The sequence below is a fragment of the Heloderma suspectum genome, chromosome 13 (assembly GCF_057233095.1).
Source record: "Heloderma suspectum isolate Gila_16-S chromosome 13, 16-S_ref, whole genome shotgun sequence".
In the NCBI taxonomy this organism is placed as follows: domain Eukaryota; kingdom Metazoa; phylum Chordata; class Lepidosauria; order Squamata; family Helodermatidae; genus Heloderma; species Heloderma suspectum.
In genome coordinates, this window is record NC_139470.1 from 7,288,735 (window position 1) to 7,303,859 (window position 15,125).

The 15,125-nt window shown below is 45.9% G+C and overlaps 1 protein-coding gene across 21 annotated transcripts in view; it reads right to left on the reverse strand.

Moving 5' to 3' along the window:
• The window catches only part of NCOR2 (nuclear receptor corepressor 2), a 414,582-nt gene that overhangs the window by 241,035 nt on the left and 158,422 nt on the right, over positions 1–15,125 (reverse strand). For all 21 annotated transcript variants that reach the window (XM_084819282.1, XM_084819284.1, XM_084819296.1 and 18 more), the window contains one exon: positions 4,075–4,202. In XM_084819282.1, the coding sequence (XP_084675408.1) occupies positions 4,075–4,202 (128 nt within the window). The remainder of the gene's footprint in view (positions 1–4,074; positions 4,203–15,125) is intronic.

Genomic DNA, 15,125 nt, shown 5'->3' on the forward strand with positions numbered 1-15,125 from the left:
GCAGTGGCAAAGGGAAAACAGATCGTCAAGGCATTTGAGGAGGATCTGCTTTGAGACAGTAATCGCAACCCCCCCTTCCCTTTTTGAATATTCTTCTATGTAACGTCAAGGAGAAGGGGGGAGGTTTTAGCCACTGCTGGTCCATGTCACGCTTGGCTGTCGGACGCAGGCTGAGTTTCTCCCCTCCCCTGAGAGACACAGTGGAGTTTTGTGTTTGCCGTTCATTTGCGTCCTCTCTTCCAGATTCACAGGCCTTACTTGTGCTTGCCGCTTCTTGCTTCCACCTCCCCGCCGCCAGCCCACAAGAGCCAGCTGCCTCTGCTGGAAGCCAAGCAATCGGAACCTGGGAATCAAGCCAAAGCTCTTACAGACGCGTCTCGCTTGAATCTGCCAAGGAGGACTCAGCTGCACGGGTGCCTGCTCTTCCCTGCTCCTCTGGCGAAGGGAGGCGGGAGGTGAGGGGGAAATGAGGGAATCACTTCTGTGCCAGAGAAACCCAGAAATATTTGCTGTGACAGGCCGGGCCTGCCCCTCACCACCAGCTGCAGCCTCGGGCCAGCAGGCGATCCAAGAAACACGAAGGAGGGGTGCATGGGGGTGTGGGAAAGGTCCACGAAAGGTCATCTAAGTCCACCACTGCTGTGCTAAAGCAAGATTAATTAGGCCCAAGCCGCCCCTGACATATGTTTATGCAGTCTATATTTGAAAACTTCCACTGATGGAGAAAGGAAGGAACTCCATAGCCTCCCTTTGGCAGCCACTTCCAAGAAACGTCGTTAGGAAATTCTTCAAGCTGTCACAGTTCATGAAATTGGAAGAAGCCCCAATTAAATGATCTCACCAGGTATATGCGATACATTAAAAAAAATCCCCTCGTCAACACCCACCCAGCCCTCTGGGAACCTCCAAAAGGAGGAAATGCCAACGTCTGCTTTGGCTCTCCCTATTCCTATTTGAGCACCACCCAAGGTTTAGGCCCCAGAATAACATAGGGGCAACTTCTTCCCTTGGTGTGATCTGAGATCCACCAAAGGATGCACTCTTGATGATACCATTTATGAGTCAGGTTCAGTGAGTGATTAGCTGCTGAGGAGATCCTGTATTTATTGTGATTTATTTATTTTTTTTGGTAAAGCCCTCAGAGATATTTTCTTAGATATGGTAAGCAGTATATAAATTGATGAACGAAAGAAAGAAAGAAAGAAAGAAAGAAAGAAAGAAAGAAAGAAAGAAAGAGGTGAAACCTCACTGGCAAGCCCCAATTATGGAAATCCCACCCACTACAGACAGCCCAAAGTCTATAGGCACGAGCCTAAGACTCTAGGCATGCTCATAGGCATGAATGTCTCAGGGAGCATTTGTAACTCACTGGTAGAGCACCTGCTTTGCGTGCCGAAGATCCCAGGTACAATCCCTGGCATGTCTAGGTAGAGATGGGAGAGACCCTTGTCTGCTCAAGATAACCTGAACAGCCTCTAACAGGTGGACCAACTGCCTGACAGCTTCGGACATTCACTTTCTAGCAACTTTGCAAGACTGACCTGTTTGGTGCGCCCTTGGGGGCTCAGGGTTAATCTAGGAATCAGATAAGGAAAGGTAAATTCGTAAACTTTAATTTTATGATGTTGCTGGCAAGGGACAGGCTTTGCAAGGTTACAACCCCCTAAACTTCAGGATAGGGTAGACTACAGAGCAAAATGAATAAAAGGCCACATCCTCAACAGAAACAGTGAACTCAGTTATTTTATTTTGTTTATTTATTTATATCCGGCCCTTCTGCCAAATATACGGCAATCTTATGATAACTGAAATGCTTTCACAGACAAGATGTTCTTCTAAACGTTTAATCTCATCAAGTCCATCAATTTCAGCCTACACCGGACTTCATCCAACTAATCATTGATTACTTCCTCTCTTATCTTCATTGGCCTTTTGCTCAAGGATGACAATCTTTTTATGAAGACATGCCTCCGTGCAGAGGAAACCAAAATGCTGCTCTCAAGAGACATTCAGCAGAAAACCAACAGAGTTTCATTACTATTCAACTCACAACATTTGGGAGCGGGAAGGGGGTTCCCCTACTCTTAACGTCTAATATTTAGGTAAGGGCTGGGTGAAGTACAAGGGAGGGAGGGAAGCAGAGCAGACCAGCGTAAGATGAGGGTTAGGTGTTCAGCACAGGGACACAGGAAGTATTGTCTACTATGACTGGCAACTGCAGTGCAGAGTCCCAGGCTGAGAGCTGCCTTATACATTCATTCCACTGCCCAGAGAGCTTTGGCTATTTGGCGGTATAGAAATGTAATAAATGAAATTATCCCAGGGCAGACTATTGGTCCATCTAGCTTAGTACTGCCTACTCTGATTGACGGTGACCCACTAGGGAAGAGGTAGGCAACGTGGTGCCTGTGGGTCCCAGTGCACCCTCCAACATCTTTCTTGGTACCTGCCATGGTGTCTTGCTCCTACTTTTTTTTCAAAATAACAAAATCTCTTACCAGCAGCTGCAACCGCTTCAAAGCAAATTGAGAGCCTCTAGCTAGGGATGTCTGTCACTGTGAAATTCGTTTCGTTTTTGGCTCAACTGAGTCCCACAATATGTACAACGCTTTGTGTCTGTGAGCCAAGCTGCAGGCTGTTCCCCAAACTCTCATGACTTTTTTGCTCAAATTCTTTTTGGGAAGGTTCTACAATTTATGTAAATTTCTGAGTAATATGAGCAAATCACACCTACATTTGTGCAAATTACTCAAATTCAGCCATAATTTGCGTAATTTGCACAAATTCAGCCGTAATTTGCACAAATTGCTTAGAATTTTGCACACATTATGGAATCTTCCTCCCTCCCAAATGCACAAAATTCCTGGAGAATCCACGAACTGGCTTGACTCACTGCAGATCAAGTCAGGCACCATAGCAGGAACCAAAACGAAGTCTGGGGGGTCAGGACTAGGAAAACTCGTCAAACTCATTGAACTCCACTGTCCAAATGGATTTCTCCAAAATCCCTATGTCTAGCTGCTCCCATCTTCCTTTACCCTGAATTGCCTCTGGGTGACACATGGGACTCAGAGACATTCTTAGGAAATGAAGATGGCAGGTGGCTGGAGGTTGGAGGTTGGTGTTTTTGTCTGCAGCATGGACATTTTGTTGAGGTGCCCAGAACAGTTTCTCAACTGGCCAAACGTGCCCATGTGTCCAAAACGTTGCATACTCCTGCTCTAGCAGAGCAGAGCTCTGCCTTATACCAGGTCAAACTACTGGTCCATCTAGTTTAGTATTACCTACTTTGGTTGGCATCTCCAAGGCCTCCAGAAGAAAATGGTCTTCCTATAACCATCAACCAATTTAAATGGAGATTCCAGGAATTGAACTTCTGCATGCAAAGCATGTGCTCTACCACTCCCCCTCAGCGTGGGGAAGGACTATACCAGCTGAGGGCCATCAAGAGCAGCAAGGGAGGCATATAAGGCCTCCGAGAACCACCAGCTGCACAAACAACTCAGCAGCTGCTCACAAAAAAGGTATGGAAAGGTATATAATCCAACGGTGGAGGCTGGTGACTCCAATTTTGGTGGGTCTGTGAATCTATTCTGGGTTTCATTCAGAACCACTCAAAACTCTAAAAGAGCTATCCAAGGTGCTGAGCATATTTTGGGCTAGGTTTCAGCACCTTGGACAGCTCCTTTCGAGTTATGGCTGGTTCTGACAAAAAGCCAGAATGGATTCACAGCCCCACCAAAATCGGACAATAACTGCTCCCAAAATCTCGCGCAAGGCACACAGAAAAAGCCAAGGAGCAACTCCTAGATGGCACACTGCTTCACCTTCCCTGCAACACCGTAAGGGATCAGAGGATGCAAAGCACGCACCACACAACTCAAGGCCTCAGGGCAGCAAATGACTCTGTATGCCCCACGTTGCTGGGATCTCTGCCAAAGGTTCATCTCAGTTGCTCCCTTGGCTGTCAATCTACAGTTCAAGGTTTTGGAACCTCCCCTTACAGCCCCACCTTTACCAATGCACAAGAGCTCCACACAGCACTATCTACAAAGACTTCCCCATTCCCCTTACCTTTCGTTCCCAGGCTGGAATTCCGATAACAAGGATGGCCTCCTTCGCTGCGGCTGCAAGATAGACCCAGGAGGCAGGTGGGAAGGGTAATCCCTGGGATGGTGCTGATACTCCAATAGCCCCACATCCTAAAACAAGGCAGGGAAAGAAAGAAACAAGGTTTGGAGAGGGTTTTGGTGCTGGGTACATTTGGCTAAAACACAACACCACAGCACCGTCAGTGTAATTTGGGCTCCATGCACTCTGCATTTAAAGCATCCAAGTTCAACACTCAAATTTCTGCACCAAGGAAAGATGATTCGGTGACCTGTATAAAATTTTGCAAATCGAGCAAGCCTGAACCTCATAATTTGCATGATCTATTCTACTGTTGTGGCTGTTTTTCATCATTCTCATTTTGCTAATCATGGGAAAGGGAGCAAGGAGCTTCCTGAAGCCCTTCCCACAACCCCTGGAAACCTTATTCTAGCTTCTGAGATTTTGGCAGTTATTGCCCACACAATTCCAAACATATCTTTGCAGCCCTTAAGGACCAGAAACTTGTTCCCCTACCCCAATAAAAGAAAGAGGCAGGGAAAAACATGATGCCAATGAATTAGAAAGCTGGCATTGCTCAGAAACTGAATTATGCACTGAGTACTAGATTCTGCACTTCAGTGGAATCACGGGATACACACAGCCATAGCCACAATGAACCACCACAAGATCTCCCATCACCTCCACATCCAGAGGAGGAGGGAGGAAGAAAGATCCAAGCCAACCACCCCTCCTGCTGAATTAGTTAACTGTTGTGGGGTTTATGCTGTTTAACTGACGGTGTGAGCATGAGGTTTCATCGCCTACTGTCACTCTTTCACCACAGCCTCCATTTCCATTCCCCATCAAGGAATGAAGTTCTTAAAACTACATTGCTTCCTGCCCACCTGTCCCCATCTCCCAGATTACATGCAGAAAACCTAGCAGTGGTCATGCAGCCAATGCTCAGCAGTAAAACACTTGCTTTGCACCTGGAAGGTCCCAGGTTCAATCCCCAGCATCTCCAGTTATTAAATAGCAGAACTGAGAAAGGCCTGTCACTGCCAAAGATGCTGGGGAACCACTATCAGAGTAACTACTACTGGGCTAGATGGACCAATGCATCAGAACATAAGAAGAGCCATGCTGGATTAGACGAAGGGTCCATCTAGTCCAGCATTCTGTTCACACAGTGGCCAACCAGCTGTTGACCAGGACCCGCAAGGAGGACATGAGAAGATTGTGGGGGAATGCAGCTTCCTATGTTCCTGCAATGACCTATATTAGTAGTCTTTCGATCAGAGATGCAGAACCTCAGGCTCACAGGCTAAATCAGGCTCACGGGTCCCATTCAGGGTTCCCCAGATGGCCATACCCCCTTCACTCTGCCGCTGATCATTTAGTGGTTTCCCAGTTTTTACAGTTTTTGGTATATGTGGCCACGTCCCTTTTGCCTTAGGCTCTGCCCCTTTTGCTTTAGGACCTACCCACCACTGGAATGTGGCCCCCAAAAGAGAGCCAGTGTGGTGTACTGGTTAGAGTGTTGGACTGGGACTTAGGAGAAGTAGGTTCTAGTCCCCACTTGGCCATGAAGCTCACTGGGTGACTTTGGGCCAGTAACTAACTCTCAGCTGGACCTACCTCACAGGGTTGTTGTGAGGATAAAATGGAGAGGAGGAGGATCATGTAAGCTGCCTTGTGTTCCTTGCAAGAGGAAAAAAAGGCAGGATGTAAATGTAATAAATTAATAAATAAATGCTTCTCTGAAATGGAACTTGGCCCTTGGGCTGAAAAAGGTTCAGCACCCCAGCTTTAGCTTGTGTTCCTGGGAATGCTGGGGTTCTTTACAAGTTTAGCAGCAGTTCTCCAATGACGAGATTAAACAGAGCAGACAAGCTTCCCTTACAAAAGACAACCCCCCTCCCCACAATCAACCTTTGTGTTGGGAGCTGCACCTGCAGGGGCTAGAGCTGGGAACCTTCAGTTCTGTGCAGTGCTGCCCTGCGTGATGAGCTACCAGAATGGCAACTTGGAACGTCTTCCAGGCTAGCTAGCAGTTGGGCCCTCCCAAACAGGAAAAGCTATAAAGGGAAGGGATGTCCTGTTTGGGCTGGGACTCTGCCGAAGCAACAAGCTCTGGTGAGTTGCTGTGTGCCCTTCAGCTCTGACTGCCTGGCTCGGCATCCTAGCTCTGATTCCCTGACTGAAGCTTAATATGAAGCTTTAGGAGAGTGTTGTCCACATATGTAGGTCACGAGTGTGGCCCAAGAGGCCTAACTAGCAGCCCGAACGAAAGCCTGCATATCCTAGAAGATGTCCTAGAATCCTCTGCAGCCTAGGATATATCCCAGTATCCTCTGCAGCCTTCAAGGGTCCCCTAGCAAATTCATAGCGTTTCCTGAAGGTAACATAGTTTGGAGAAAGAGCTGTCCTGAGCCACTCGCTGTTATCTCAAAGAAGTCCCTTAAGACGTGGCTCCAACAAGAGGAACAACAACAACAACAATGGGACAGAAAAGATGCCCTATCTATTAAATGTGCACCCCTCTCCTTCCTTGACCCCACTCCAAAGAAGGACAGCACCTCGAGCACAGCAATTTAATTAACTAAAAAGCTCTCCTACTGCATGTCACAAAGACATCTGTTGAAAGCCTTGATGCTCAGCGGCTCCTTATTAGCAGATAAGGTAGTTGACCACAGGGACACGGGGGTGGGTGGGTGGGTGGATGGACTTATCAAAGAGGTAATTATTTAAGACATAGAGACCACATAATGCTGAGAGAACTTTCATGAAAGCAGAGGCCTAGAAGCCACATTAGACTCACAGAACAAAAAAGGCACACTGAAGATGAGTCTGTATTTTCAGTTGGGCCGAAATCTCAGAAATTCATTTAAATGAGCTTCAAAGGAGGACCTTAAAATGATGCAGAGGATTTGGGGACAGGTCCTCTTCTTACGTATCACACACACTTGTACATACATACAAACATGGCCTTTTGACAAGATCCAATGCACGTACTGCCAATGCGGTGTAGCCAGAAGTGCCAGCCCTCCAGACACACATCTGTTTATATATCTACTGCTCGACTGCATGTCTACATGTGTACAACTGTACAGGCATAGGCTTGTATGCACGATCTGAGACCTTGCAAAAAGCACTGCCCATGCAGTTTGTATGCATATAGTCCCACTGCAGAAAAGGGCAGCCAAAATGGCCATGGGGCTGGAGCAACTCCCCTAGGAGGAAAAGTTTTAATGTTTGGGCCTCTATAACGTAGAAAAAGGAAGATAAGTGGGAGGGGAACATGATAGAGGTGCTGTCAGGAATGCCCCTGTTACCTTCTGAATCCTCTAATAGCCAGAATCAACACCCAGCATCAACCAGACAAAAGGGCTGCTTTCCAAGGCTTTATTTCCATTCAACCTAATGAAGCTTACAGATGCTAATTGCCTGAGACTCAGAGGAAATACATAGGAACAGCCTGCCAGGGGTTTCTAAGAGTTAGGACGTCAGTTGGTCTCTGTTTGAAGAAAAGCGCAGCAACTCTCTGAACTTAAGGAGTAGGAGAGGAAATTTTCCCCCTTTCCTGTGGGGCCTTGGGGCGGAGCTGCTGACGTTGAGCCAAACGGGCCAAGCACCTCAGCTCGGCTCCCACAACCTCTTGCTTGAGCCTGCGCCTCGCGTCTAAAAGCTCAAGTTGTCCCTCCCTTTCCATGCCAGGGTCAGTATTGCTCCCAGGAATGTAAGCCGGGGGGGGGGAGCTCCCACTCCAGCTGCGCCTCTGAAACCTGAGGGGGTTCCTCTCCCATGGACTCTATCATCTCCTCAGAATCAGAGCTACTTTGGGACTCTATGGGCTCAGATCCAAACCTGACAGGTGTATACAATTATGCATGTTGTGGAGAAAGTAAGTAGGAAGAGCTCTCTTGCTCTCTCTCGCTCCCCCCCCCTTAATGGTAGGATCCAGTGGCTGAGTGGCAGAAGATTCAGGACAGATAAAAGGAAGGACTTCTTCACACAGTGCATAGCTAAAGTATGGAATTTGCTACCATCAACATTGATGACTTTAAAATCTGGATGGCCATCAACTTGCATGGCCTTAATAGGGGATTAGACAAATTCATGGAGGATAAGGCTTTAGTGGCTACTAGTCATGTATGCATGACTAGTATATTACATCCTGTATCAGAGGCAACATGCCTCTGTATGCCAGTTGCTGGGGAACAGGAGTGAGGTTAGAGACAGGTGCTGCTGCACTTGTGTCCTGCTTGTGGGCTTTCCGTGGGCATCTGGTTGGCCACTGTGGGAACAAAACGCAGGAATAGATAGGCTGAGGGTGGGCAACTAGTGGGCCTCCAGATGTTTTGGCCTACCATTCCCATCAGCCCTAACCAGCATAACCAGTGGAGAGGAATGATGGGAGTAGTATGCCAAAATGTCTGGAGGGCCACAAGTTTCCCACCCCTGCAATATATGCATTGGATTGTGTGAGGACAGCTATGTCTTGACTTTACTTGAAATTGCTGCTCTACAACCACATCATGCATGACACCATATACATGTGGGGCAATGCCCTTTCCCACATAGCAGTGACATCTATGCAGGAAATTCGTCATGTGTATAGGGGTCCTGGAAAATCAGCATTGCTTAATTAAAATCCCCCATCCCATATTTATTAACTGTCTTTCTGCAAGTGCTCAAGTGACAGGTGATGTCAGAAGGAATAGAACAACAAAAAACAATGTAAAATATTGGGTGACAGCGATCGTACATATGAAGCCCTCCAGGGTGTGCACGAAACAATTCACCTCCTGTAAGAAGCAGAAACGGAACATCTATCAAGCAGATGGAAGGAGCAGACAACAAGCAAACAGACGTTATTAGCCACAAACCACAACCTGAGTTGAGGTTATCATATGTATAATCTTATGCGTGGCAGCATAGGGCTTCCTCTCGTGGTCATGCTGAGCTCCCAGTGTGCACATATCCTGATGTGTTTACACACCAAAACATTTTGCATTGCTGAAACACAGGAGCCATACTTCCTTCACCCAAAAGCACCCTGAGAAACTTTGCTGTAGTTTTAGCCTGTCTTCGTAAGTTTCCATTCCTGATTATTCACAGGTGCCATGTTTTAAATCAAGCAAGGGCATATGGGCATCCGGAATGGTTGCAGACACTTGCTCTCCGACATGGCGAGAGATCATAGAATCGTAGAATAGTAGGGTTGCGAGGGGCCTACAAGGCCATCGAGTCCAACCCCCTGCTCAATGCAGGAATCCAAGTCAGCGCATCCCTGACAGACGGCTGTCCAGCCTCGTCTTGAATGCCTCCAGTGTGGGAGAGCCCACCGCCTCCCTAGGATCCTGCAAGCAGCTTCCAAATCGCACTCTTCTTCACTCCCCCACCCCCACTAAAGATCTCATCACCCCAAAATGATCGACCAGGTTGCTTAAGCAGTTGGTCCAGCCTGGATGATGAGGCCTCGAGACACACACACACACACACACACACACCGCTGCCACCTCTTCCTAGAGCAGTGGTCTGTTCCAGCTGCAGGAAGTCACCATTTTTCTTCCACTTTCAGCATATGGAGCAGAGAAGCGTTCAGTGAATGAGAGGTAAGGGATTAAAATAACTCTAATTTTCTTGGCATCCTAAGAGAGAGAAATCTTAAAAATACTTTTCTTTTGCCACCGCCTCCCTCTTGCCTAGCTGCTTCTTTAAAAAATGCAACAGTCGAATGACTGTACTAATCTGTTATTACTTGACAGTCCAAATGTTAAGCTTTGCTATTTTCCTGATGCTTCTGTCTTAATAGGAAGTTCCCAGCTGAAACTGAACCACCAGCAACGTACCCACTTGCCTTTCCTTTTCCTCACTGGTTGCTTATCCTAACACCACCTGATTTTTTTTTAAAGTTAATTTAAAAGGGGGAGTGGGGAATAAGACAGTCTGGGATCTACTGATAGATCTCTGTGTGATTTGTAGTAGATCAGCAAGGATTTCTGACTCCCAGTTCAACTGATATGCAGGCAGTGCTACACACGTGACACAGGACTCGAAAAACAAAACAAATGACCACCAGTAGCACATCCAGTTTATAAAATGTATTACTTTTATATTATAGAGTTCATTAAATGTTAAAATTTAAAATGTAAATGTTTTGGTATAAAACACCAGCTTCAGTGACAAATAAGTGTATGCTACAATACCATTTATTAGCTGAGTCAGAACCAGTCAGGAACAGGCCAAACCCTCCCTGAAGTTTGGCCTGTCCCTGACTGGTTCTGGCTTAGCTTATAAGTGGTCTTGTGGCATACTCTTATTTGTGACTGAAGTTGGTGTTTTATACCAAAACATTTAAATTTTAAAATCTATCTATCTATATGTTTAAACATTTTAAAGCTACAGAATTTTAAATTTTAGAATTTAAATATTTTTTAAATCTATAAAAATTTATAAATTGGCTGCACTACTGTGGCCGTTTCTTTTGTTTTTGACTCCCAATTGTTAACAACAACAACAAAATGACACACACACACCAGGGCCGCTAAATTGTAGTGCTGAAATGAAGGAACCTGGGTAGTACGTTTAATCCAAAGTAGTTTTTTTCCGCGCAAGGACTGTGGACTCCATTCAGTTCTGGACTGAAAACAACTTCCTAGTAGGCTCAAAATTGTTTAATTCTAAGTGTATGTCTTTGGTAACAGGCTTTGGTTACTGGGAATGATGGGAGTTGTAGTCCAACATATCTAGAAGGCACAACATTGGGAAAGGTTGCCTTACAGCACTATGTTCCCCAGAGAGAGGGAATTCCACAACTGAAAGAAGCTGCATGAATTCCCTACACCAATGGTATAGTCAGGAGAGTGTGGTTGGTTGAACTTCAAAGTGTGCACAAGCCTTTTTTTAAAAACTGAGTAAAAGGAAAAAGAACACTAAAAAGAAGAAGCAACGAAGGAAATCCCCCCAAATCATGAGTTCTCAGCCACTAGCCTGGCAAAACACACAACTTCCCCCCAAATAACGGCCATCTATAGAATAAAACCACATTGACTGCAACAATCTACGTCTACCACCACCAAGCAAATTCGCCAGCCAGAACTTCCTTTCTGATCTGCATATTTATTAATTGTGTTATTACACTTGTACCTTTGCCTTCATTTCGAGGAGTTCAGAGTAGGATGAGTAGCATTTCAAGACATTCACACACTGGGCAGGCCTAGTCCTGTTTCCCTTCGACAATGTAACTATGCTGTTCAGGCCCTCCCTAATAGCCATGAACCAGGTCATGGGCCACAACATACAGGGGATCCTCCTAATGTGAGCCCACAGGCAGCAGGATCCTGTTATGCACCATCCACAATAATCAAGGTGTGATTAACCAAGGTGTGTCAAACTGGATTCTTCTATCTCATCCAGGGCCAGCATCAATGGTAGGCATGGTTGGGCACCTGCTGAGGGCCCACACCCCTGCAGGGGCCCACTGACAAGAGCCCCCTGAACTTGTTCCTCCTCTTCACCATTACAACCTGCTTGTTCACCTGCCTCTTCCTCTGGCCCAGGGAACAGAGGTGATGAGGAGGAGCAGTAGATGCCATTGCCTAGTTGCTCACTGGGTCTCCGCCTGTCAAGCAAGCAAGTGGTAGTAATAATGAGAAAGAAGATAAGGAACTGGTGATGATGACGGCGAGAATGTAGACTCACTGAGGGAGAAGCCATTGAGGATGTCTTGCCCAACTGCCCTCAAAGCCTGGAGCCGGTACTGGCCTCATCCTTTAGGGTATCACAGGCACTTAACTTCCACGTGCCCAATTTGTGTAACTACACAGATGTTATTGCCACAAACTCAATTTGTATGTAGTCTTCCCTCCAAAGAGCACAGGGCTGCATATAGAGGGCTATCCCATTTTATCCACACAGCAATCCCATAGACTGTAATCCACAGAGTAAGCTGGGAGACAACAGCTTGCCCCAAACCACCCAGTCATTCATTCATTCATTCATTCATTCAATTCATAGACCACTTGACTATATCTAAAACGACATCTCAAAGCAGTTTATGGCATAAACATTTAATATACAAAATGTCCACATTAAAATGTTTAAAAACACAATTCAAAATGCCTCTGCTAAAACCCTTAAAGCAAAGCAAAACAAAAAACCACTCTCAAAATATTTTAAACCAGAGAGCTAACAATCAAGAAACTGGGCAGAGAAGGCCTGGGTGAAAAGGTAGGTCTTTAACTGGTGCTTAAAGGATGCCACAGTTGGCACGTCCTGCATACTGGGGGGGGGGGGATTCCACAAAGTGGGTGCCACCATGGAGAAGGCCCATTTCCAGGTTGCCGCCAGATGGTGACATGCAAGTTGTGGTACAATTAATAAGGCCTCTCCCGATGAGCTTAGCAATCGAACAGGTTTATATCAGGAAAGGAAATCTGCTAGGTAACTAGGTCCCAAGTTGTTCTGAGCTGTATATGTCAGCAACAAAACCTTGAACTTGGCCCAGTAGCTAATACATGGTTTCGCAGTCTGGCTGAGATTTGGACCTTCATCTCCCTGGTCTAACTTCAGCACTTCTCACACTACCAACACACATGATGGTGCCACAGAGCCCCACAAGAAATTTAAGGGGTAGGTTTAAAAGATTCAAGTGCTCCTATTGTGCACCATCTTGAAATTTACTAAGTGAGTACAGTGGCTTCAATGCTCATGCATGGGAAAAATAGCTACACCATATTTCAAGATAGCAGTGCCCATTTTGGCAAGAGTTGGCCACATGATGGTGTTTGAGATATCTGTGTGGTTTTGCCGCACGATGTGGTGATGACAACTAGCTTAGATAGCTTTAAAGTGGGATGAGACAAATCCATGGGAAAAAGGTCATATCAACTATTAATATCAACTATTAATAGGGTTGGAGGAGGAGGAGGAGGAGGAGGAGGAGAAAGGCTACGCTCTTGATGGCCAGCTTGTGGGCTTCCCAGAGTCATCTGTCCAGCCACTACGGGAAACAGGATGTTGGACAAGAAAAACCTTTGCGCTGAACGAGCACGGCTCTTCTTGTGTTCACATAAAATTTGTGTATGTGTAGATAAGTCTTCCCCTTGGTGCCCTCCAGGTGTTGTGAACTACAACTCCCAGCATACCTGACCATTGGTCATGCTAACTGGGGCTGATGAGAGTCGAAGTTCAAGAGGGCACCAAGTTGGGGGAAGGCTAGTGCAGTTCATAACTGGTTAATTGTGGAATGTGCCATGTAACAGGGTGGAAAGAACTGACCAATGAATGACCATTGAATTTTTATCGCAGGTCAAGGGTAGCCAACAGGCTCTCTGAAGTCATCTGGACTACGGCATGAACAAAAACTAGAGCACCGCTGCACTGTCACAACTCTTTTCCTAAAGTACACATTGTTCCCTTCCTCCTCAAACATCCTGTTTGACCATGACAATTTACATCTTGGATATATCACAGTAACCTCGACACATACACAACAGCAATCTGATGGCCTATGTTAAACTTGAAATCTTATAGTAATAACCTACAGATCTTCAAAATGCCGCACTAACACAGTGCAAATGGGACTGCAAATTACATTCAAAGATCTAAACGAAGATTCAGTCCATCAGTAAAGACGCACTATTTGGACGGCTATGTACCAGCCATCATGAACTGTAGCAAAACGAACAGCGAGTTATTTTATTTAATTTCCTCTAGCTTCCTGAGGGTTTCCCCCCTCAATAACCCACTTATTTTGCAGCTCAAAAAGGCACACGCCTTGGCGAAGAAAACGCTGGCGCCACCATCGCCAACCTTGTGGGAATGAACAGGAAAAGCAAATAATCCAAAGACCTTCGAAACAATATGTGGAGCGGCACTGCTGTTTTTCCTTTATATATATAAATATATAAATTTATAAAAATACATGAGGGTCATACAACATTTGCCAAATGCACCACTACTTCTGTTCCTGGTCCCCAATCCTCTGAAAGTGCACATTTCAAAGCAGTGAGCAATTATCAGGGAAGATGATTCCAGCAGGATGCACTTTCAAACAGAAAAGAGCACGCAAGGCAGAATCACGTTTCTATTTATGGCCATTCCTGTGGTGAGAAATCTCTAGGGATGCTCGAGGTATTTCGTCCGGTCCCCAGTTTTAATCAAACCAGCCTGATTTGCGCTTCCTGAACAAATACGTGGATCAGAATAGAGATAGTCTTCCGTTTTTGCACTTCTCCAAATTCTGCGATACAGTTCTCAGCTCAGAAAATAGAACAAGATGTGTATCAAATGCATATTTTAGGCTGAAATATGTGCAAAAATGCATGTTTTTTAAAAACACAAACAATAATGTGCATTTTTGTGCATGTTTTTAATAATAACAGATTTGATACAGAAAAAGGACAGAACAGACTTAGGAATGAATCCATCCAAAATTGACCCAGACCGAAAATAGACCGTTCCATCCCTACAAATCTCGCCTCCAAAATGAGATTTGTTTTTTTTTCGAAAGGTCGCAGTGGTTTCACTTTGCCTCACATAAGCTCCATCACTTTTATCACTTACATGAAGAAACATTGTTTTTTAACTATTACATTTTTATCCCTCCCTTCCTCCAATGAGCTCAGGCCGTCCCTTTTGTCAACCCTTCTCCTTTTATCTCATAATAATCCTCTGAGCTTGGTTAGGCTGAGAGAAAGTGACTAAGGGCACAATCCTATGGAGACAGGTGGCCGCCTCCAAACTTGGAGGCGACCGCCTATCCAATGCAGGGCAGGAGAAGCACAGAGGGGATCGTTCCCTCTGCACTTCTCCTGCCCTGCATTCGCGGCTAGACAACTGATTTTGGCTGTCTAGCCACAGGAAGGCGGAGAGGGGGAGGAGGCTGCCAGACAAGACACAGGATGTGTCATATCAGCATTTCCACCTTCCCCGCCACGGAACGCCCCATTTTGGCCGCTCCACGCTCTTCTTCCGAGCACAGAGCCGTTCCCGGTGGGGGGAGAGGTTGGTTCTCCAGGAACTCA